A 25,105-nucleotide genomic window follows, 5' to 3' on the forward strand; every position below is an offset into this window, starting at 1 on the left:
ACAGCTCTTACTCACTGCTCCTTTTATGTCTTCCTGTGAAATGTCTTTGCTCTAGAAATGGACATGACATCCCGCAGAGAAAATGTCTCTTAGTCGACACATTTCGCTAACCTCTGATGCGTGACCCCAACGCTTTGCAGACACTCTTGGCCATTAAAACTAGAATACTGATACAGATTTTAAAAACTGCCTCTTTTGTTAACTTTTGAGCATCTTGTGTGAGTCAATAAGGGCGTGATCAAGAGAGGGAGGGAAGATGTAAGAAAGTAAGCGTGTAAGTGTGTATCACATTCACATGCATGTCCACATTCCTTCTGCATCTGTCAGAGTGCACACAATCATATGCATAAACATGCATATGCATCTATGCAAATGCATACTTTAACTTTGTATATAAGCGCACGGGAGCTTCCATTCTGCACTGCAGCTGGGCAACAGGAAACCAATGAGAGAGAGGGAGGGAAGTGGAGTGGAGTCATTCAAGGCAACGCCAGGCTGAGAGCGGTAATAATCTGAGAGTTGTCCAAGATTTGTGAAGCTCATAAACTCATGTAGTTGTTTCCAGATTCCTGTTGTGTGACTATGACTCACAGACTCCGGCTTCTCTTCTTTTCCTCTGCTCTTTTTCTTTCTTATCAGGGAAAGAAGTGTTAAAGTTAATGAAATAAAATCTGGGGAGTTATCAGTCACCAAAAAAAAATCCTCATATAGAAACATGCATGGTGTAAACATGAAACAAAGATCTCTTTATTTAAAAGCAGGGGTATGTGCTACAAATACACAGTATACTAAATATGTTATATAAAACTACTGGTCAAGGTGTGTTTTCTTGTTTTGCGTGTGTGTATGTATGTGTGTGTGTCTACGTGGTTCCTGGCGGGCAGGGTGAATTGTTGCCAACACACATTCAAACAAACAGACAGTGAAGAGACTGTCATGAGGTATGAGTCATGCTGATTTAATTCATCGTTCCTCTTTATATATGCCTGTCCTTGTCACAGTTCAGATTAATCAGTGCTTCCTCTGCTCTTTGCTCTCTATATGCTGTTTTTCCTTCTCTTGCTCAAAGAGATTAGTCAAGAAATGAACAGCAAGGGGCTGGTGTGAAGTGTGAGAAACACTGAAACTTGATCAACCATGAAGGTGAGGTACGATCAGGAATGAAAAGAACTGGGTTGTATGAAGCTCAGGAGGCTGTTTGAGCCTTTGCCAGTGTCCCCTGGGGCAGTTCAAGTTTTTGTTATCCAGTTCTCTGGGGCCCAGTGTGAAAATCCGCCCTGACCACAACTTCAGCTTCTATTAAACTTAAATGTGCTTTTCCAAGGTCCTGCCAGTACAATGCATTTGCAGCTTGGTTTTTAGGGAAAATGATCCAGTTTCTTTCTTGTTTTATGACAGTGTTTTGCAGTTTTCTGCCAGTTATATTATAGTTCCTAAAGGCAGGGTTCGGGAGTCGTGAACTACTACATTTTACAGTAGTTTGCTGAAGCTCAGCTACATTCATTTGCATAGTGATTCAAGTTTAAATATTTTTTAACATTTTTTGTGTAGTTAACTACTGAAACTAAACAGTTCTGGTCCACAAGAGGAAAGGAATTATCTATTGATTTTTATTTCACCATTGATTTTCTACTTTAACTGATCACCCTTTGATCACACCCAGTCAGCAGTATTGATCATTGCTATTTATTAACAAATGTTCAGAGAAGGTGTTGCATCTGTTACTTTAGAAGTTACCTGGCTAACTGAGTGATCCTGCTTGGTGCAATACCACCTGGACTCTAGTTTGGGAATACAAGTGTCTGACTGATGGACAATGTATACAAAACCAAAGCTGACATTCCTTCACTTTCCCATGATTTTGTTTTTTGGTTCATGTATAACCTGTGAACAAGTTGGCATTTTTTGCAATAAACTCAGTTGAGTGGTATTTTATGCTGGCATGTGGCTTTTGTATTATATTTTGTCGAAATGTTGTATCATATCCTCCTGAGACCTGAACTTTTGTTTGGTATATATTCTTAATTTCTCCTAGCTATTTGGGATCAGCAGGACCTGATAAGTATTAAAAAACAAAAAAACAAAACATTGTCAACGATAATTAAGTCCCAGTGTCCTCAAACGAGGCAACAATGAAGTCCCAATGTCTTCAAACTAGTGCTTCCTAGTTAACTGTGTCTTCGCTTGTTACCGTTGCTAACATTGGTAGAACTTGTTGACGCATCAAACGACAAACATTATTAAACAAAAACAAACAAGTTTCAACCATACCACTTAATCAGGTTTTGTGTCGGGATCAGCTGCAGACTGACTTGGCAGAGATGGCTGCCATCTTGTTTAGTGTCTGGATTAGTGTATTGCGCTCTTACTACCACTAGGTGGCAAAAAAAGTGTCCACGAATGAGGACAACAGGTCTGAATTTTTAGTAGAATAAACCCAAAATGTGATGGGACACATTCTCTCTCCAACCTCATCACATATTGACGTTTTGGTCATGGACTTTCCATGTCCACATACGACGTGCAAGGTACCCTGAATACGTTGACGTTCTGGGACACTGTGTCAAGTTCTCTACTTTTAAGATACACTTGTGTTTTCACAGGAAATTTAACGTTTACATACAGTCTACATACATACATAAACGCACTAAGTTGGTATAACACCGCGAATTGACGTTATTTTTTCCTTCAACAACAAAGACACATGGTTGAGTTTAGGCAACAAAAGCACGTGGTTAGGAGAAAAGAACAGGGTTTGACTTTATAATCTTACAGGACACAAACACTGCTCTCTTGGGTGAGGGTCGGTGTTGTTGGACTCATCCACCATCCCTCCCGCCCAACCCACTCGAACTTTCGCCGCCTTAACTTTTGTCTTCTTCCTGCCATGTTTCCGCCTGACAGCAGCTGGCCTCGAATCATGCTGACGTTATAGGACGCCTTTTTGGTTTCTGACGCTGCAAGTCTCTGCCCAAGTGCCAGATTTCAGCGACTTTGGAGTGAGGTCGTATGTAGGAAGCACCATGTGTTACAGTTTTGTTTGTATGAAAAGTGCTATACAAATAAAGTCTGATTGAGTGATAGATTGATTCATCAGTCAATTTGATTATTTTTTCCAAAGTAGCTTGAACTACTTTTCCTAGGTAGCTTTAGTGAACCAAACTAGATTTCTTCCTCGAGTAGCTTTGTTGTAATTCACCTTCTTCCAGTGGGAGGTAATTGGCGGTTGCAAACTATATGCTTTGACTTGGCTGCTGACAAAACACGTAATTTTGAGATAAAAGCTACATTTCTTATGATTATACATTGACCACTACATTGTTTTGTGATTGCATTTTTCCCCCGTGTGGTTCACAAAGAATCAACTTAAAAAGAGCACTGCATACTGAGATATCACAGGTAGTTCCCATGACACGCCAGATAAGGCCTAAAAGATAACTGTTCTCATCAACAGCTGATTTGAGAAAGATAATCGCCTACAGTATGATTGGTGAATGAGGGCAGCCTTTCTTTCCTTTGATTGTGTTCTGAACAATGTGCTATTGGCTTACTTTCTTTCTTTAGGCATCTCCTCTGTTCTCGAGTCTTCTGGGTATATTAAAGCTTGGGTGTCCTTAGGTTTCCTTTGACAGTGTGGCATATTCATTGCTCATGCTTTTCACCCTTTTGTCTGTGTTGAAATGTGATTGTGATTGTGCTTGGACATCAGGGTATCTGTTCAGTTTTTACTATCTTTCTGATTGCAGCTGCTTGAAGACACATTTCAATGGCACTTTTTCATTTTGCACTTGAAGAGTATAAACCAGTAAATGAATATGGCCTCCCCTCCCCCTCTGTTTCAACTGCAGCTGAATGAATCAGTGCTGCAGCTGCAACACAGTATCTCACTGTTGGTTTAGTCTAGATAGGAAGGTAGTCAAAATCAGTTTATTTTGGAACATGGCTGACCACAAACTTAGAAACTATGCAGCAAATGGTACCATTATGCCTTTTATGGGCAAACCAAAGGAATTTGGTTCCATGCTTTACAGAATAAACCTCATTTTGGAAAAGAGTATTCTACCCTTTAACTTTAAGTTTTAGTTATACTCCAGCTTTCATTGTTGGAGCATGTGCTTTACCCTGGACAGCATGTCTGTTACTGCTTTCTTTCATTTGTTGTAAACTGTGAAATAAACTGATTTGCTGTCTGTTCAAAGGTGAATGCTCTTGTGTGTTTTCTCGACAGAAAAATACCTCGTACATTTCCTTGGAGACAGAAAATACATTGTTAAAAAAAAGGGAACATGTGGGTGAATGAGAGCACAAGAGAGCAGGGAGGGGGAGCAGGAAAGGAGGACTGGGGCGATGTTAAAGTGGGCAGGGTCTGAGAGACCAGCTGTGATTGAGGGAGAGCAGCAGGAGTATAAGTTCTCAACTTCCCCTTGCCAGCGTCACTTTCCAAGCCGGCCAGCAGTGAGTCTCCACGTCTCATTTTTCACCTCATTCTCTGTCGTGCCTAAACTTCTCCAAGATGAGCTACAGGCCATCCCATGTCTCGATGACCCGCTCCACACCCCAGTATCGTTCTTTCAGCGTTCATGGTGGTCCTGGTGCAGTAGACCGCAGCCGCATTTCCTCTGCCTCCACATCTTTCCTGCGGTCCAGTGCCCCGATCTCTTCCTCCTCTGCCTTCAGGGTGAGCAGTGGAGTGGGTAGTGGCATGGGCTCAGGTTTTGGTGGTGCTGGTGCATCCATGGCGACTGGTGGTGGTGCTGGTGCTGGTGCCGGTGCTGGGATCATGGGCAATGAGAGGGGAGCCATGCAGAACCTGAACGACCGCCTGGCCAACTACCTGGAGACGGTGAGAAACCTGGAGCAGGCCAACAAGGACCTGGAGATGAAGATCAAGGAGGCTCTGGAGAGGGGAGGGCCCGACATGAGAGACTACAGCAAGTATGAGCCCATCATAGAAGATCTGCGCAGACAGGTAAGCATGACAATTAATAATAATCATTAAAATGAAAAGGGAGAAGCTGAGTATGAAACATTGAAATTTGGGAAGCTGAGGTTGCTGGTTGTTTGATACTGTGAAGTGAGACACAATGAGAGAAGTGAGGTAATGTAAAATGCTCCAGAAGCGCTTGATGGGGCCTCTACTCTACTATCAATGAGTGCATGTGATGGCACTCATCATCACAGACAATGTGTTAGATGTAGATGTAATTTATCTAATGCCTGACACTACCCAACATTGCAAATTAAAATTTAGAGTGCTTTTGCTGAGTTGAGCCACATTTCTTTTGTAGCCGATCAAATTTCACTCAACAGAATGAAGGGTGTGGTTGCTAAGCTCTAACCCTCCCCCATAAAACTAGTTTGTGCCACAAACTGGTGGGAACTTCCTCTGATGAATCACAAGCACGCGGGCATCATCATGAGAGACAGACTGAAAAGCTCTCAGACAAGCATTTCCAAATGGTCCTGCTTGCAAATGATTCTACAGGCAGTCTCTGGTGTAGGAGGGCCTCAATGTGAAACAGATGTGTGGTAATGACACACACACACACAAAGGATTTCGGACTGCCAGCGTGAGTGTGTGTGCACACACAGATGCGTGTGAGCACACTGGTTGGATAACAATCAGCTCCAGTCTACAGAGTCAAATGTCACATTCTTCTACAGACCCCAGATCTTCAGTGTCACAGAATGACACATTGATGGTGGCACTTTGTCTCTCTCGACACATAAAGGCACAAGTATTTCCCCTTTTCCTCTGAGGCAGTTTACACACAAGAGAGTATAAACACACTAACACACTCACGCACAAGGAATTTTTGCAGCCTCTGCACACATAAGCACATACAGTGATATATACAAAGACAATTACAGACGGAGACAGTGCAGCTGGGTGAAAACTGGAGAGAGAAAAAATCTCTGTGTATGAGTTATTCAGACAGGAAGTCCATTTTTCCAACAATGCTAAAACAAACCAGATTCTGTTTTGGCACGGGCACATCCTCTTTTCCTGTCCTTCAGTTTGTGGTTCCTCTTTTTTACTAAATGTTACTATGGATTCAATCATGTTGTGGCCCTGGTGTGTAACTTGACTCTGGGGGTTTCTATTGTTACATAAGGGAAAATGTGATTCAAATCATGTGTGTAAATCTGTAGCTGTGTGAAATATTACTATCTCATAGCTCATAATAATTGGAGCACTGTAGAAAGAGGCTTATGGTTAAACAACTGTGTTCTTTCTAACCAGCAAAAACACTTAAATGAAAACTTTTTGTGCAGATCTTCGACAAGATTGTGGACAACGCTCGTTTTGTGCTCCAGATCGACAATGCCCGTCTTGCTGCCGATGACTTCAAAGTGAAGTATGTTGTTCTAAACTGAATCCCAGAGTCATTTGTGTTGTTTTATATATTAAGCTCAAACATCCTGTTCAAAGGCAGACATGCTTTGGCATCAGAAGTTATAGACTTGTGCAGAGTTTGTACAGTGTGTGGTCTAAAATCTAGAATATTTGATAGAATAGGATTTCAGCAACAGCAGGTTTAAATCTGAAACACTTCTTTGAAACCTCAGTCATGCCAGGACAGGGATGGTTCACTAAACAGACCTACTGGTCACAGGCCCAGGGGCCCAAAGAGACATTTGCAAGTCAAGGTCAGGCTAGGCCATGCCAGCCCCCCACCCCAATCCTTCACCTGCAAAATGTCCCTCAAATAAGCATGTACCAACCAGGAAGACACTCAAAATGACCACAAAGAGATGCAAAGGAACGGAGATACAAAATGACAATAGCAAAAGAGCAACGTAGTGAAGCAAATTGACAACAGAGGCATACAAAACAACCGCAAGACAAAACCAAACCACAAAAAGACACATATTGACTACAAAAATCTGGCAAAAACAACCCAAAGTCTGCGTGTCTTGCTCCTGAGTAGGAGAGGTGGTGGGGCCTTTTGCATATCTGCGCCCAAGGGGCCCATTGTCTCATGATCCGCCCATGATGCCGTATTGTAACTTTATACTACACAGCACTGTGTAAATACAAGCCAATTGTGTCTGTAATAGAGTTTCTGTCTGCGCACTCCCACAGGTTTGACAACGAGTTGGCAATCCGTCAGTCTGTGGAGGCCGACATTGCTGGGCTGAAGAAAGTCATAGACGACACCAACATGACCAGGATGAACATCGAGAGTGAGATCGAAGCTGTGAAGGAGGAGCTCGCCTTCCTAAAGAGGAACCATGAGAATGTGAGTTTGCAGTGCATCCAGTCGTGAATGACTCCACATCGTGAATGTGTTTGTTCATGACTCTCTTTCTGCCGGTCCAATAGGAGGTGATGGAGCTAAGGAATCAGATCTCCCAATCAGGCGTGCAAGTGGACGTCGACGCCCCCAAAGGTCAGGACCTGGCCCAGATCATGGAGGACATGAGGGGTAATTATGAGAAGATTGCCGTGAAGAATGCAGAGGAACTCAAACGGTGGCATGAAAACCAGGTGATGCAGTGTGAAAAAGGGTCATTTATATATACACGTACAGCAATTATCCCATTTGCTGACTAACTAACAACCTTTCCACTTGTCCATGTCAGATTTCGGATGTGCAGGTGGAGGTATCACAGAACACAGAAGCTCTCCAGGGAGCCCAAATGGAGAGGGGTGACTTATCCAGACAGATACAGACTCTGGAAATTGAACTTGCATCCCAACAAAGCTTAGTAAGCATGCATTTTACAAACATGTGTTTCATATTCTCTTTTTAAATATTAACATTATTAGCCTCTAAACTCGTGTTGCAATATTCTGCATTCTTTAAAATACCATGATCTTAACATAACGCCCACTCCAAATTTTTGTCATACCATTTTATAAAGCAGCAAATATTTCCCAAGTAATCTTTTTCACAAAGGTTGGAACTTTCCCATGTTTTCCTAAATTAGAAAAAAAAACATCTTGGGCACACTCTTGACTCCTCCTTTTCTTATCCCTTATCAGAAAGCCTCCTTAGAGGACACACTACGCAACACAGAGCAACGAAACAACATGGAGATGGACAAGTACAACAACATTATTATCCGTCTGGAGGAGGAGCTGACCAACTTGCGTGCAAACATCCAGCAGCAGACCCACGAGTATGAGGTGCTGCTCAACATGAAGATGAAACTGGAGGCTGAGATTGCCACTTACAAGAGCCTGCTGGATGGTGGAGACTTCAAGTAAGATTTAGGTGGAGGAGAAAAAAACAGATCGAAGCAAGGTGTTGATGGTGGTGGAGGTGAATACTTCAGTCACTTGTTATCATGGTTTGCATGGTCACGTACATCTACATCATGAAGTGGGGCACAGTCAGTTGACATGACCAGTTCAGCATGAATATCTTGAAAGTCAAGTTGTTTCATTTGTGTTTTGTACAGGCTCCAGGACGCACTGGATGAGCTGGCGGCCACAAGCTAATTTGGAACAAAGAATCTGGGACCAGCCCAACAATGAAAACAGAAAAACCCACAACTATCCATTATGGAAAAAAAATCCATGCCGGGCCAATTAACTAAAGCCAAATTGAACCAAGATCACATACTGTGTAAACCATAAATGATTTAAGCAGTATTGAATAAAGGCATTCGGCCACACCGCAGTAACACAGGCAGGGCCATTTGAAAAGAAACCACTGCCTGACCTGAAAGCAAAATAAAACCACTTGTTGACCCACATTCGTGACTCTTGTGCATTTGTTATCATTACGCAGTGTAAGAATTTGCATGTTATGTTTTGTGATAAGCTGTTGTCACTTTAATTGCATTGCAATAGCCCTCACTGATTGAAAATCATAAAGGAATTACATGTTTTTAATCAACAGATGTTTATATAATTTTTGTTGACAAAATAACCAAAACCCAAAACATGAATGTCTGTTAAATTATATAACTGTATTGCTGCCTAAATTATGAAAAAAAAAGGACGTCAGCTATCAGTGTTTGCTGAGTCTGCCATGCACACCTTCAGGATGTTTAAAGCTGCCTTAGTTGATGTTGGACCACTGGAGGGCGGAAGAGCAGAACAAGCCAGAAATATTTGTGTGGTATGTTGTTAACTACCAAACACATTCAGCAAACATATGGTAATGTCTTTCCATTTGAGTCATGTTCCCGGTCAAGTGAAAAATGTGCATTATCATCTGACCTTTTAGCTCTGCTTTGGTCTCAATCAACTCCTCTTGTTAGCAGCTTTAATAGACTGGTTTATAATATGAAGAATGTTATTTAACATTACGTGTAGACCCATATTTATGTTTTAATGTATTCATTTTAACCCTATCCAATTATTTAAAAAAGAAAAACAAAACACACATTCTCCACAGTGGAAAGTAAGTAATACTGCTAAAATCTTCAGATTGTACTTTAGTTGAATATAAAGTATTGCTGCTTAAACTTACATCTCAAACGTTTTTACTCCACTGCACTCATGTGACAGCTGCAGTCACTAGTTTCCAGAGTGAGATTTTACATAAAAATCATATGATAAACTTGTAAAATGTGAAGCATTGTTGTAGATTAACTATGCTACAGTATATAAAATTGTAGAATTAGCATCAAGTTTAGCTGCTGTAACAATAAAATGCTGCTCATTGGTCCAATGATGATATAACAGTGTGAAAGGGTGTCAAATGAGTCATGTATGAATATGTATCTGCACATACCAAGGTCTGGGCTTGTCCTGGTAATGTTTTGTATCATACAATTCACAATTTCACCACTTTTTTATTAACATTTAAGGCTGCATTACGATTTTTATAGCCTGCTATACAAGTGAAGTAAATGAACAACCTCAGGAGTTACAGTCAGCATTAGTTCATTAACAAACATGGCAGAAAAGGAAAAAGGACGTGTCAGTTTCAGCTGAGCAGATGTGGAGGCTAACAACTAGGGAGGAGACAGGCCCGTGAACGCCGATGCGCGCTCCCGATAATAAACCTATGACGCCTTCATCCGGGAACTACTACAAACTCGTTCTCCAACATGGCGGCGTCAGGTGAGGTTTATGAGGGTGAACGATCTGGGTCGGCTGGGGGGAATTTCAGCGGATTATACCATGATACAGTTTGACATATAAAGTTTTGGGATTGTTAATGCCTCGGTGTGTTGATTGGCGTCGGTGTCCCGCGTGGAAAAATCGCTTCGTGGGTTGTTTTGGCCCGGTAAAGACGTAACTGCTGGAGGAAGGCGAATGAACGAAGCAACGACTTGCATAAACTGAAAATTGAAACGTAGATTTAACGCGGTGTTTTCTTGTCGTATTCGGTATTGTGGTGTTTTGGTTGTCCGCTTTTGGGTTTACACAGTATTGTTTGTGTTGGACATTGTGTGACATGTTGAGAACGGTTGCTAACTGCGTGCAGAGCTGGCACATTGTATGCCCGTGGCGGAGCTCGCCGTGGCGCTCAGAGCAGATAAGCATCGGGCGCAAGCGCGTTTCGTGGAGGAGGGGTTGGGCCGAGAAGTCCGGGCTGCCCGAGGAGTCTCCCCACGTGTGCAGCCCGACTCCCTGGTGTCGGTGTTTGATGAAACGGGGCAGCTGGGCCTGTTGGGACGCATCCTAAACACTTCTCTGGCAGCTTCACAACTTTGTGCCGTCCCATCCGGCCGACCAAGTCTTGCTCCGATGATGGCGCACTTGGATCCTGGCGCTGCGACGTGCACTGCCACTAGGCCCTAAAACCGAGCTAGCTAAGCAGGGATACTTCCCCCGTCAGCACTCCTTTGCTGACTAAGCCCGCATAAGACAAAAGCGATCTGCGTAGATGGCAAACAAGCTGCGTGTTTATGCTAACACTGTCGGCCCTTGTAGCTGTTTCGCTATTGTAGCTTTAGCAGAAGTCAGTGGTGCCAAAAGTTGACGTTACGCAGCTCTTAGCTTGCTAATGTCACATCACTGCGGAGCGCTAAGAAAGCTATAAATCAGCTAATCAACCATTTCTTTGGTTTTAGAGAGCACAAGCAGTCGAAGCCTGTCGATAGTAAACAATGACTTAGCATTATGCAGTGGGAAAGAGTTGTTAAGCGTCTGTGTTGCTCTCTGTATGTGTGCAGGGTTTGTAACGATGTGTGTAAAGAATGTCCTGACAGCTGGGATTTTCACAATAAAGCTCACAGCCAGCTTTGTGGCTCCCCTTTTTCTGCTTCAGACCAAAACAAACCAGACCTGCTCTATGAGTAGAGCTGTGTGAAGCCCCCGTGGACAACTGGCAACTGTTTGCCATTCAGATAGACACTATGAGGAATGTTCTGCAATGGATATATGGCTCATTGATTCAGACTCCCCAAGTGCTTCCTCGAAAATGCAGCAAACATGCAGTTTGGTGGTTTGAACATGTCACACTTATTGCACCCTGCAGTGCCTTCTTGGGGCTGAACAAATAGAGGGGAGGCTTTTCTGACCTGTTGGACAGGTATACCACTCCTTGTGTGTTTGTTATCACTTACACATTGCAGCCCTCTCCCACTACAAATATGTGTTTGTCTGTGCAGAGATGCAGCTGTCCACATGAGTGTAGAGACACGCTCAAACCCAGACTGTTGTTGCGTTGGTGCCACAATGAATGTATCAGAAGTGCAGCATTTCACTGCTGTAATATTTCACAGTAGCTCAAAATAGTAGTTAAATTCTAATGAAAGCTAGTGGAGCAAACTCACTGTTTTGACACTGTGATTATCAGAAATTTACACACCATCTGTAACATCTGCCACTATCTCCAAACTCAATGTCTGTTTTTTTGTTTTTTTTAGCCATCTGTGATTTTCCAAACAGACAGGTTAAATGGAGACATCATTTGGGTGTGGATAAATGCTTTAAAGGCGTCTTTGACAGATACCCCCGTAGACAACAAACCCATGTCCTAGCATCTTTCTTCCACGGCTGACTGCGTACTCTGTGTTCATATTCCATCTAGCTAAGAAGAAGAATAAGAAGGGGAAGACCCTCACCTTGACTGACTTCCTGGCAGAGGACAGCGGAGGCAGCAATGCACCCCCCAGCTACCCAGCCAAGTCCACTAGCTGGGCCGATGAGACTGATGACCTGGACGGAGATGGTGAGCACAAACTGAAATACACACAAAGGCTTTATCTTGCCTACCTTGCATCTGCCTTGCATCTGCCTTGCATTTTTCCATCTAACGGTAGTAAGATCAATATCATCGCTCTATCGCTCTTGTTGTCTCTTAGTTAAATGGGGAGAAATGAGAATAAGAATGAAGAATGCAGTCATTGAATGTAAAACGAGCAACTGTGTTCTTGTTTTATGTGTAAATATGTTGTGGCAAAGCATTTTCAGTCTTTTTTTTTTTCTGAAGGTGTGCAGGAGTAAGAAAAGCTCAGGCAAATTAGTGAGCCATGTAGAGACAGTTTGGTTTTTCTATTCAAATACACTGAGAGTCTGCTGATACGAGGGAGATAGCCACGGCTCTTTAAATGCATGTTACCTAAGATAGCTGTCTATAACCGTGATGCGGTGTTGAATGAATAATACTTTTATATGACCACATGAACCTGAATCTTTACAGTGACACTGGAAACATTAACTACTGTTTTGAAAGGAGTCCACTTACTTGCTTGTGCAGATTGGGGATGGTCGTTTTGAATATTGAATTGTGGCTGGACAGTGTGCATTGAAGCTTTGAATGTTAAATACATCATAAAAACTCCATATCAAACATGCAATAGAGTTGGTCAGATAAATTCATTGATTATTCTATTAGCTATTAACTACTGCTTTCTGGATGGAGTCTCTCATGCATTCTTGCTGACTTTTCAGATTGTACAACTTTGACATATTTCTTTGCATATGTGATTTTGTCAGATTTGTGATGCTGAACCTCACAGTCTAGATTCTGTCTACAAATGCTCACAATGCGCATTTGTATTGTTTTGTCCTTGTAAGAGCAACATATCAAGCTGCACATCATGTGACTGCATGTTGTTGCTAGTTTTTCTAACAGAAGGTCATCCAAAATGGTGCCATTTGTGCACTTATGTGGCATTTGTGGGTAGTTTTAGTCGTGATGCTTAGGTGTATTTATTTTTTGTAATATATCTGATCCAGGGTTTTTGGCTAGCATACTGATAATGGATTCTGTCAATATCTTCCTCACAGAACAATAACGAAAATACACAAGCTAAAAGGGCATGCGGCATGAAAAGGGTTGACATTAAGAAGTAACTATTTGTCACACTTGGTCTTTTTTTTTAATTGAAGTTTGCCATTTGCTGTAGTGTCTCTCGTAGGGTTGGGCGATATCAACTGAGTTGGTATATGATGAGTGAAACACTGCGGTAGATGATGATGATGTCATCGATCCTCCGCCAATCTCGCAAAAATATGCAGAATGCCGTTTTGTCATTTTCTGTCAGCCCTAGTTTCTCGTATGTAATTCGATGTTGAAATGTGACAAATTTCCATGAATATTCGTTGCTGTGAAGTCTTTGTTGCCATATGCTGTTCTGTGTGGTAGAATATGAATTACCAGGTATCAAATGGAAAATAATCTCTTGTTGTTCAGTAAATTGAAAGGCAGTTTTATGTTAGTATTTATTTGAAAATTTCTCTTATGTCATCCCTCCAGTCTCGACCTCGTGGCACACGGAGGAGGATTCGTATCGGGCACCGCCCATTGATCGGTCCATCCTGCCCACAGCGCCTCGCTCAGCTCGTGAACCCGATATTGACCGGTCCCGCCTGCCCCGCAGCCCGCCTTACACGGCTTTCCTGGGCAACCTGCCCTATGATGTCACTGAAGACTCGATCAAAGACTTCTTCCGCGGCTTGGCAGTAGGTGTAACAAGCACACATGCAGTGTAGGGCTCTAACACATAGCACCTGGGAGTTACAGCTACAGCAACTCTTTGTTTTGTAAGGAAACACAAATGGTGAAACTGATGGACAGTTTCAGTTGCAGTCTTTGTTGCTCCTCACGGGAGCTGTAAACACCTAGTTTCACTTACATCTGTAACTTAAATATTTATTTCGTAAGTATTTTAGTCCACACTGACACAATGCCCTTGGGACTGCTGTTGTTGACACACTGCAGGACCAGTGGATTTGTTTAGTAATAAAACAACAGGACACACAGACACAGGTCAACCTTGTTTCTTCTTCTCCCCCCATGTATCCATAGAAAGAGGTTTGTCACACTGGAGAGGGGGGCATCAAAGGAATACTACTGGTTTTATGTTAGTTTCCTTATCTAGCTAGGCATGTTGGAGAAAAAAAACCAATGTTTCACAGATAACACAGATTCCAAAGTCAAGCCAGTTAGTCCTGTTTCAGTAACAGCAAAACCGTTTCAGAGTCGTAAAGCTCTGCTGAAACCCTTTGGACTACTTAGCCAGCACGGTGGTGCATCTGAAAACACCTGCATACATTGTTGGTTATGAAGTCCTCTCATGTCTGCCTCTGATGTTTTCAGTCATAGCAGAGTGTGACCTGTTTCTTAAAATGGTCACAACCTTGGAGGTCAGTTTATGTTAGTGAAATAATTTAGTGGGCTAGTCCTGATGTGTTCATTTTTATTTAGGGTTAGACAATTTGAGACAATACAATTTAGATTGACACTGGTGATGACAATATTTCCATGTATTCTAATGTTAGATATCAGATCTCAGGGTTTACACAAGGTGCTTTTAAGTGCTGGAATTTTTATCGGAAAAAACAAAGTACTAGAATACCTTGAAAATGGTCCCTTTTTTTCAAAGTGCTCTCCTTTCTTCCTTGCCTTGATGTCCCGCCTGACATCTTAGTTTATTTTTATGTCACTCCACTCTAAATACCCTGGCAAAACTTGACATGACTAAAATTAGTGAACCAGCTTTTCACCATGATCCGTTTTCCTTTCTCTTCAGCCGTGCACTGATGTAATAGCTCTGCTGAAAACTGTCTTTATACTAAGATAATATAAACAAGGCTGATACTGCCAAGCCCATGATATAATTAAACAATTTGATTTGGGGAAAATGAGAATTATTGGTGAGACAAAGGTGCAGACTTTTAGCTAACACACACAAACGCTCACCTCTTTGTTGTCTTTTAAACCACTGATGAGTTTGTATGGGTGAACTGTACAGTGCTGGGCCCAGATCAATGCATTTTCTGTTTTTAATGTTATTCTGTCACTCTTCTTATCACCAGATCAGTGCAGTGCGTCTCCCTCGAGAGCCTAGTAACCCAGAGAGGCTCAAGGGCTTTGGCTATGCTGAATTTGATGACGTGGACTCTCTCCTGAGGGCCCTGAGTCTCAGTGAGGAGGTGAGAGGATGCAACAAGAACTTGGTTTTGTGTTTATACATTTTTATTTTAACCCCTGGATCTGAACTAGCATGAGCGTACAACTTACCCCATAGTTGTATTGCACAATAAAATCTTGGCTTAAGATTTAGTCCGTTTCTTTAGTCAGTTTCTTTCTCTCATAAAAATGTATATGAGAGAATGACTACATGTCTTGTCCAATTGTTCATGCCTACAGAACCTGGGAAACCGAAGGATCCGTGTGGATATTGCAGACCAGTCTAATGATAAAGGTACCCTGCTAACTTTTTTTGGCTGTGATTTATTCTGGCCACTATGACTACATTTTTTTTATAGGCATTTAGCTAATGGAAAGATGTCCCTCAATCTCTATATTCTACAATTAAACTAAATATCTCCCCTACTTTTTCCTCACTCCTCAGAGAGAGATAATGGACCTATGGGAGGCCGAGACAGGGGAGGACGGATGTCAGACATGGGTCCTGACAAGACAGACAGTGACTGGAGGGCTCGGCCCAGTGCAGATAACGACGATGGACCTCCCAAGAGAGATGATGCCTTTGGAGAGAGTGAGTCAGAATTGGCTTTGTTTGTTCTTCGACATCCATACTTATTCACACTTGATCCGAGGATAATTGTGTGTGCAGTTTTGGACAGAAGGGACCTATTTCTAAGTATCACTGGTGTCAGTCCTAGTTGAACTTGAAAAAATTGATACTGCATTCATGACCGAGGAGAATATTGGCTGAAACAATTCCCTTCGCAGAATGTTTTCCCCAATTTTGCTTCAGGGTTGTGATAACAGCTTTCAGGTTTCCCCACAGACATAGACCAGACTGGTATTGCGTGATTGCCAAGGCAAAGAGAGAAAAAGGAAAGCGCTGTCACATTAGGAGACAAACAGGAAAATGCCGAAAAGCTGCGAAGTAGCAGGTTAACCAAGCCTTAATTCTGAGATTTGAGACCCATAAGACACATGAATATTCACTGTCAGTATGGAAAATCTCTAAATTGTGCTGGTGACAGTTCGTCCTGATGGATAGCTAACATTAGCTTGAGAGGGAGCATTCTGTATAGCAGCATCAGACCATTGTATCCAACTAAATCTCAGCCTGTAGATTAAAAAGCTGGCTGTTAACAGGTTGATTTTTATACTTAGCTGAGCAATATGTGGTGACAAAACCAAATATACATATTTGATTGAACCAGAAGGTATCATGATCCAGACATCTATAATATCCAGCCAGTGTGTTGGATCATTGAACCATTTTGAGGGAGAAAGCCTGAAGGGACATGATGGTGACCAGCCTTAATTATCAAGGTATTGCAAATGCTCAGCTAAAAGCAAGGTCGCAAAACAGTTTTTAGAAATGTCCATAACATAAATGTTTGTTCATCAAGAAATAAATGCAGACTAACATGTCAAAATTAAAACCCAAACACACATCCGATTGCTTTGAAATCTATCTCAAGGATCTTAGATTTTCTATTCCTCGAAAAGTGGAACAGCCTCGCCGTTTTCTGAAGTACCTATATGTGCCGGTCTGTTTGCTCATCCACAAATGCCTCATAAGTGCATGTTTGAAAATGTATGGCTTTATCGACATGCAGGCCGACCCAGTTGTAAAACACACTAAAGTAATTATCCAAAATTTTGACTTGAAGGTTCTTGTTGATTTTCAGAACTCAGTCACACAAACAGTTCATTTTGGAGGAATTCCAGGTAAAACCATGTCATTACTACAATTCTTGCAGGATCACGGGATCGCTACGAGTCGGATCGTTACAGAGATGGCCCACGGCGGGACAATGACCGCTATGATGGGGGAAGAGACCGCTACCGGGATCGCTATGACGACCGGGACCGCAGAGACTACGATAGAGGTGTGTTGTTGTGCTTGTTTGGACCCTGTGTTGGTATTAAGATCCATGTGGCTGTATCAGCAGCTCTTTGCTTCCTGATCAGAAAACCCCCCAAAGTATTCTTTAACATGCAACATCCTAATCAAGTCATCGGCTGTCATGACTTTAGGGCTGCCCCCTGAAAGTGGGAGATTCAAATTATCAGTCATAGACCCCTCTGTTAACTGAGACAGCTTCAAGTCATTCAGTCGGTGTTTTATTTATTTATTTATTTTTTCGTTGCTAGTCAGTGTACTGTGCAGTGTACTTCTGGCGACATTTTGGTCCCCAGATTTTGCTGCAAGAGTGAGTGCACTTCAGTTATTACACTGCTCTTTGCTGCAGGCAACTGTAGACATGAAACAGCAGCACAGAAAGGCTCTGAGATAACATTATCTTCTCTCCTCTGCTTAGAAGTGGTGAATTTCTCTCTTGCAGCAACTAAACAAGATACAGTTTCTGACTTTTTCTTTGATATCTAGAGTCGGCGATTGTGGCACATGTCTGATCTGTTGTTAGCGCAGTTGGCTTGGTAACTATAATACATGAATTTCGCTGTCACACTGAACGTCCTGCTGAGCCCCATTTGATCTTTATAAATATTTATGAAAACAAAAGAATAATTAAATATTCATTTTGAACGGCCAAATCTGATTTGACCAACATAGTTCTGAGATACAGTCCTCCATGACTCCCTAATTGCTCTGCTGCAGCCTTGATTAATCTTGTATACACCTGTTTATAAGCTTCCATGTTCACCTCTTAACCAGTTGTCTCTCCTGCCTTCCCTCTAGGTTTTGACTCTCGTGGTGGTGGAGGTGGTCGTCGTGCCTTTGGCAGTGGCTTCCGCCGTGACTATGATGACAGTCGGGGTAGCGGTGATCGTTACGGGGATCGGGATCGTTACGGCGACCGTGAGGACCGGTACGAGAGACGGGATGAAAGGCGCGAGGAGAGAGGTGAGAGTTCAGTATACAAATACAGCTTTATTTATAAACCAATCATAATAAAAAGGGTTATATGAGTGTTGATGTTTACATTTGAGGGTGAAGTCATTTAATTAAGTGTAATTACACTTGTTTTTTTAAGAGTACATTTTGACTGTGTTTACAACATCTCCATATTAATATTTATTTTTTTTCCCTCACACCAGCTCCGCAGCAGAGACCCAAGTTGAACCTTAAGCCCCGTAGTGTGCCCAAGGAGGAGGATGGTAGCAGCGGCAACGCCGGTGGTACTTCCCCAGCAGCGGCAGCTCCGAGCTCAGGAAGCAGGGCCTCCTCCATCTTTGGTGCAGCCAAGCCGGTTGACACAGCAGCCAAGGAGAGGGAGGTGGAGGAGAGGCTGAAGAAACAGGAAGAGAGGCTGCAGAGGCAGCTGGAGGAGGACAAAGGACGGGGCCATGACCGAAAGATGCGGGACAGGTCAGGGGATGACAAGTAGGGTCACTATGTAACTTTTGATGAGATGGTGACAGCTCAATCTGTTTAATGAAATATATTGTTTTCAAATCTATTTTGGGAGGATGTTTTTATGCATAAGTGTATTTCAGGAAGATTGTTTTGTAAAGTAGCTGCAAACTCTGCAGCTCTACCTGAAGCTTAAGTCAAGGGTACAAAAATAAAGTTATTTATTGATGTCTATGAATTTTGCCAGAAAAATCACCTGCACTAACATCATATGGCAACAAGAATGTGATTATGTGTGCAGTGGAAGATAGGGATGGGCATCAATTTTCGATTATCGATGATTGATTGTTAAGCCTTTTATCGATCACAAATAATTTTGATCGATAGTCGCAGTGTTTCCCCTACAATGCCTGGCATAGGTCCGGTCCGGCGAGCCGCCGTGCCAACGAGACCCCCCGCCCGGCGAGTCGCCGTGCCAACGAGACCCTTTCGGCAGCTTCCCTTGAGGCCTCTGAAAACACTACGCCATTGAAAGACGGAGGTTTTGCTGAAAACTGAAGCCTGTAACTCTGGCTGGCAACGGTTGTAAACACCCAGGGGTGAACTGAACATGCGCGCCATTCTTCTTCTCTTCGGCCTGGGGGGTTGAGGCTCAAAACTGGGGCAGCTGCGCTCTCTTGCGGCGACAGTCTGCACTGCACGCTTTTGTTTTCTCTCTTTTGAAATACTCGCTTATCAATTAATCAATAATTGATCGTTAATTTTTTTGATGATCGAATAATGAATTTTGATCGTTTGCCCATCCCTAGTGGAAGAGTTTACATGCCTGTTAAAGCTTGTTCTGTCGTTCTCAGGGACCCAAGCTGGCGCAGCGAAGAATCTCATACTGAGCGATCTCGCACAGGAAGTGAGTCTTCACAGCCAGGAAGTACTTCTGGAAGAGGTGAGATACCTTTGCACTAAATTCTTTACAGCTTGCCTTCAGAAATCTGGTTTTTCCTTACAAATCTGAGGTTGTGTAACTTGTTTTTTCAGTCACATCACAATTCAGTCTGTAGTCTTTATGAAACAGAAATCAAAGGCTTTAATTTTGAGTACCTTAAAGATGTTTATCATGTCTTAAAAAATGCTGCCTTCATCTGTACTGGGAGTAACTTACAACATTTTAAGCATACTTCAGGGTCCAAAATTTACGCCTGCTAAAAGCCAATCGTGGGTAGAATTTCTGTTTGGTTAATCTCTAAAGACTATCCACCACACTGGAAGGTAAAAGTTTGTACCAAAATAGTCATGTAATAAAAACTATGCTTCGAGTCTCTACTGTGTTTTTGTGTCATGTTGAGGCGCACTGCTCTGCTGCTCCTCTGCTCTCAGGGTCTCACACGCACACTACAGATGTGTTTTTATGCACGTCTGAATGATGCAGCAAAACTGACCTTCTTGAACACTCCTAGTTTACTGTGCGGTAAACCAGCTTGTTCACCAAACTATCACTTGCCGCCAGTCTGCTGCGAGCTACCGTTGGCAGCATCCATACTTTTGGAAAATAATAAGATGGACGCTCCCTAGCCTGAAGCAAGATGGCAAAGTCTTTATTGCCTCCCACATTGTCAGCGGCAGCACATTACAGCTTCACTCCTCCGATCTTACCAAGCAACCGACCAAGCAATTTGATTGGACTGGAAGCATCCCATGAGTGCTGACGTACAGTATAACAGCACTGGGGCTTTTAACTCTGCATGCAGTTAAAAAAATATATGCTTGGTGGGTAGACTTTTCATCTACCAGTCCCCGTGGTCAGTGAGTCAGAAGGTTAATTTTGGACACTGGCATGCATAAAGAAAACAACTAAGACAAACAAAAAGTGGTGGACATCTTATCAAGTTGTAAAAGCATTTAAAAGATTATCTTCAGTGATGTAAAACCGTAAGCATGAACATGTTGCTCTTTTCATCGACCAGGCTCCCGGTGTCGAGACAGCGAGCGCTCTGGAGAGAATGAGGTTTTCAGTGGGAGAGAAGGCGAGCCCTCCTCCCCTGGGTCCTCCCCCCAGCCCCCATCCAGCGGCTCCACCAAGGAGCCACTGAAGGTGATGCCTGCACCTCCTCCAAAGGAGAACGCCTGGGCCAAGAGAAGTGCGGCCAGCACAGGCTCTAGCGATGGTGATGGACGACCTCCGGTCTCTCCTGTCTCCCCAAGTGGTTCAACTCCTCCCAAGCTCAGGTGAGAACTCAAGTGAGGCATACTGCATGTGAGCAAGCCCCTTCAGGAACACAGAAACACCATTTTAAAAACATTTCACACTGTAAATTAGCTATCAAAACAAACTTGTAGGAAAGCAAAACATTTCATGTGTGTTTTGTAAACTCTTCCCTGACTGTTCTTTCTTTCTCTTTGTCTCCCCAAGTTCTGCAGATGAAAGAGGATCTGATAAAGGTAAGGCCTGCTGATGAGTGGGGATTTTTTCCAAACCAAACCTCAGAGTAGACTATGAATAAAATTGAACAAACTTTAGCAACTATAGAAGGACTCAATCAAAAACAAAGAAAAGACATCAGTGTATTCAAACAAAAACACTTGCATACATCTGCAAAAAAATGATTATTTAGACTTTGAATTTCGACAATGTGACAGGCTCATTAGCCGACCTGTGAGACTATAAGGGTCACTACACACAAAACAAAAAATGGTGGATGGACTTAAATGAGAGAGCTTTGCTGTTCTAATGGGGGCAAAAATGCTAAGTTTGGGACCAGTAAAAAAGGCCATGTTGTTTTCTTAATCAAATGGTTTGTCTGTATGGTGGCCAATTTGGGACATCTCAGACTCTTATCAAGCTCTGCTCTTGGCTCAGCTTTCTACAACCTAGGCTGCTTTTTGGCTCATCTGTGCTTTAAGCTAAACATGTAGTATGGTGCCATTGTAACGCTAGCACTGACCTTGAAACTGATTGGAACTCAGTCGTTTGTTGTAGAGACGTACCAAAGTTTTGACCTCTTATTTGGCAGTCCATCCAATAGTTTTTGAGATTTTTAACTCTAGACCACAGTTGTTTGACTTACAGACTAACTGGCACTACCATCTGTCGAGCTTCCATGCTGGCCTGGCTAAAAAGTAAAAGGGTAATATCTAAACATCCGACAGTCATCCCATAAAATGTAAGTGTCTTTGCTGATCATGGGCGAGCTTGACAGCTTCAGTTAAATGTGGCTTAACTGGCAGAAATGAAAATGGTTTCAAACTCTTGTGTGGTCCAGAAAGGCAACTTCATTAAAAACGGAGATCTGAGGTTTTCAGTTCATTCAAGTCCATAAAAGGTCAAACTTGACTATACAGACAGGGAGTCAATTCTTTATTGCACAAATACAGTGTTTTTTAAGTTACATCAGAGAGCTCCAGTGTTTTTCATTAAGACTGGCTCATTTACATGATGAGGTGCAAGAACAGCTGTATCCTTACATACCACACTACTTCATAACTCTATCATAATGGACATATTTGGCAAAGTGAGAACGTCTGACCGAAGCAGGTCATAAACTCAGAGTGTATTCATTACAAGGGGAGCACTGAAATATGTCTCACATTATTAATCTGCATTGTTGTACAAATAATCAGAGTGACTTACATGGTGCAGAATAATATCTACACGCACCACAGTTAAAATAACAGCTTCAGAAGCAATCTGGCCAAATGTGAAAACCACCTACATGATATGCGGTGCATCAGAACAGGACTTCTTTTTTATTGTTTTGGAAACATTTGGAACAATCTTCAAGCCAATATCAAATTGAATTGAGTTCAGCTTGCATTCAGGCAGTTGTGCACCTCTCATTTGGCCCTACATCAGTGACTAACACTTTTTGAATCCAACCCCAGTGGCTTTTAATGCTGCAGTGTGTTGTGAGTGTAGTCTACTGTAGGACATCCAACAACCTCCCTTCACTCAACTGTCTGGCTTCTCCTTTAAGATGAGAACAAGGCTGATGGTGTGCGTCGGGACCGGGGGCCCCCACGTGCACGAGGGGGGCCTGCAGGGCCTGGAGCAGGGCGGGGTCGAGGAGAGGGGCCCAACAGAGACCGAAGAAAGGAGGCAGACAGGTCAGCCATCTAAAGCTGGTCACTCCAAAGTTCTCAAATGAGACAGGGAGGACATTTACTGGGCATCTGTAAAGAATGGCCTATGCTCAGTTACACAACCGATGATGCATTCATTGTTTGTAACGGTGTGGACACTGGTAACAGAATCAGTTTGAGTGCCAAACATCAACAGTATAACTTAAATTGGACCTGAAATTTGGGACATTTCTGAATTTAATTTGAGGCTTCTGAGAACTGAGCGCAGTGTGGACTGGGTGCCAAGCAGCTTGTAGATATACATTTTTAGATGATGTAAACTGAGCATAATTTGTGCTCCTTTAGTTTGTCTTTCTAGCTGTGTGTGTTTTGAGGATTCACAGCAAAGGGTCAAGTCTTCAGCACTGAGGTCTGCCAATAAATTTTAACCTCAGTGTTCGCTCTGATTGTAGAAGGGATAACAGAAGAGACCGAGACTCCAGACCACCCCCAGAGCCAAAGAAATTCGAAGAAACCCCAACCCCCGTAAGTCCTTTACAGCCAAGGATAAGTCAGACTTTGACGTCACCTAAATTATTCTTCATCAAAGGGTTTCCTGAAAGCTTGAAGTTGTTTTAGCAGTGCTCCCCCACATTGTAGGTTTCAAAAACATCCTCCTTTATTCACAGTGAATAAACAACCCTTCATCAGTCATAAATTAATTGTCCTTAATGATTCTCCCTGAGAAAGTTCCTTTCTCATGTATGCCCTGTATTTGTAGGGCGTCCAAAGCTAACTGTGCTGATCCAGGCCCTGTTTTGTTTTGCTTTCAGAAGTTCAGCTCAGCCAGTAAGTACGCCGCTTTGCTAATGGACGGAGACCAAGGAGACGACGCAGAGGACGTAGAATAGAGAGCAAATAACGAGACGAGGCCCGAAAAGCGCAAGAGGAGGAGAAAGCGACGACCGCAGAAAAAAAAATAATCTCACATAGCTTATGAAAAAAAAACTCCTCACATGGATGAGGCTCCTGGGAGGACATCACTCCCTCCTTCCTTTCCTCCTACAAACCTGTCCTTTACTTTCAAACCACCCAACCCATCCTCCCTCCCCCCCGCCCCACCTTCAGGACTATTCAGCTTCTTAAGAATAGTCACATACTGGACTTGTTTTAAAATGGAAAAAAGGAGTAGCTGACATATGGAAAAGTGATGGATAACATTGAATTAATTGTAATAAATAAATGGAAAAAGTGGGGAAAAAATGAATTTGTATATTTGTGTATCACAGGTGTGGCGAGGTTGGATGATACGACAGAAGATGTAGTTTACTAAGTGGAACTTGTTTTTTAATTTTTAGCAACTTTTGACTTATTGACTTGCAGAATTCCCAGATTAAATGCGTAACTATTCATTAGTGAATAATTTGGAATTATAGTTATTTTAAATCAATCTCTTAAATTCATTAATGAAAAATTTGGTCAAGAATATCCTGTCTTCCGATACTAACAGTCATGAATGTTGAGACTGGTTATTCATTTATAAACATTTGTCATCATGTGTGCCGCCATTCAACAAAGGAGAGGACTGTGTAAGGAGTGACTTGTATTTTAAAAGAAAAACAGCCGCTGCACGATTCTCACTCAGAGTCAATCAAGTGCCATTACTATTATCCCCAATCATTGTACCAATGTTTCTCTATCGCCACACCTTCTGACAAAATAATCAAATCAATTAAATGGTCGTTTCCAGCCGTCTTAAAGATTCTCCACAGCTGTCAATCATTCAGTTACCCTGAAGTGAGGAATACAAATATTTTGGGAAAGTCTGGAGTTGCCTATAGCAGGATGTGAAGCTTTCCATGAGGTTACATGAACATGTCTTCCAATTTGCAATAAATTGGGGTCATTATGTGCATTCAAATAGTATGTGGTCATTGATTATGTATGCATTACTGAATGGATTCAGGCCAAGGGAAAAAAAAACTGCACATGAAGGGACAGTTCACCTCAAAATCCAAAATTTAGAGCTGTTTATCAGTCTAGATTGTTTTGGTGTGAGTTGCAGTGTCCGGCTGTAGAGATGTCTGCCTTCTCTTGAGTATAATGGAACTAGATGGCACTCTGCTTGAGGTGCTCAAAGCACAACAAAAACAACAGTTATTTCTCTTTCCAGAAATCACAGGAACTACACTAAACAAAAATATAAATGCAGCACTTTTTTGCAGCACAGGTTTAATTTAAAAATCTAAGTGTTTTTTCAAGCATTAGATATACATATATATTTTTGTGTGGTTTTTTTACCCTCAAATTTTGTTCACAAATTTGATCAAATCCATGTTAGGGGGCACTTGGATTTACTGCTAAATCAACAGAAACGACACTGGAGACAGCTTATAGTCGTGAAATGAAAATTCAGTTCCCCAGTAACAGCTCTGGTGGACATTCCCTC

At 42.3% G+C, this 25,105-nt stretch overlaps 2 protein-coding genes across 6 annotated transcripts; both read left to right on the forward strand.

Moving 5' to 3' along the window:
* Window positions 1-4,419: 4,419 nt before the first annotated feature.
* On the forward strand, window positions 4,420-8,706 carry LOC126386187 (keratin, type I cytoskeletal 18-like). 2 transcript variants are annotated; one of them, XR_007569471.1, is made up of 7 exons: window positions 4,420-4,969; window positions 6,277-6,359; window positions 7,088-7,244; window positions 7,328-7,492; window positions 7,588-7,713; window positions 7,991-8,270; window positions 8,410-8,706. XR_007569471.1 is itself a non-coding variant. In XM_050038362.1 (7 exons), exons 1-7 carry the CDS (start codon window positions 4,514-4,516, stop codon window positions 8,447-8,449), a joined length of 1,248 nt encoding a protein of 415 aa, XP_049894319.1. In that variant the 5' UTR covers window positions 4,420-4,513; the 3' UTR covers window positions 8,450-8,706. The 2 variants fall into 2 exon arrangements, 1 of the variants encoding a protein (XP_049894319.1); XM_050038362.1 differs by having other exon boundaries at window positions 7,991-8,211.
* A 1,206-nt stretch (window positions 8,707-9,912) lies between these two features.
* eif4ba (eukaryotic translation initiation factor 4Ba) lies at window positions 9,913-23,787 on the forward strand. 4 transcript variants are annotated; one of them, XM_050037475.1, is made up of 15 exons: window positions 9,913-10,024; window positions 11,943-12,083; window positions 13,614-13,819; window positions 15,176-15,292; window positions 15,510-15,564; window positions 15,715-15,861; window positions 17,048-17,176; window positions 17,989-18,153; window positions 18,348-18,633; window positions 19,458-19,546; window positions 20,565-20,826; window positions 21,011-21,039; window positions 22,572-22,701; window positions 23,130-23,202; window positions 23,490-23,787. In XM_050037475.1, the coding sequence occupies exons 1-15, from the start codon at window positions 10,012-10,014 to the stop codon at window positions 23,565-23,567; spliced, it is 1,920 nt and encodes a 639-aa protein (XP_049893432.1). In that variant the 5' UTR covers window positions 9,913-10,011; the 3' UTR covers window positions 23,568-23,787. The 4 variants fall into 4 exon arrangements, with proteins under 4 accessions (XP_049893432.1, XP_049893433.1, XP_049893434.1 ...); XM_050037476.1 differs by having other exon boundaries at window positions 18,348-18,618; XM_050037477.1 differs by lacking the exon at window positions 22,572-22,701.
* Window positions 23,788-25,105: the final 1,318 nt, after the last annotated feature.

This window comes from Epinephelus moara, chromosome 24 (genome assembly GCF_006386435.1).
Source record: "Epinephelus moara isolate mb chromosome 24, YSFRI_EMoa_1.0, whole genome shotgun sequence".
In the NCBI taxonomy this organism is placed as follows: domain Eukaryota; kingdom Metazoa; phylum Chordata; class Actinopteri; order Perciformes; family Serranidae; genus Epinephelus; species Epinephelus moara.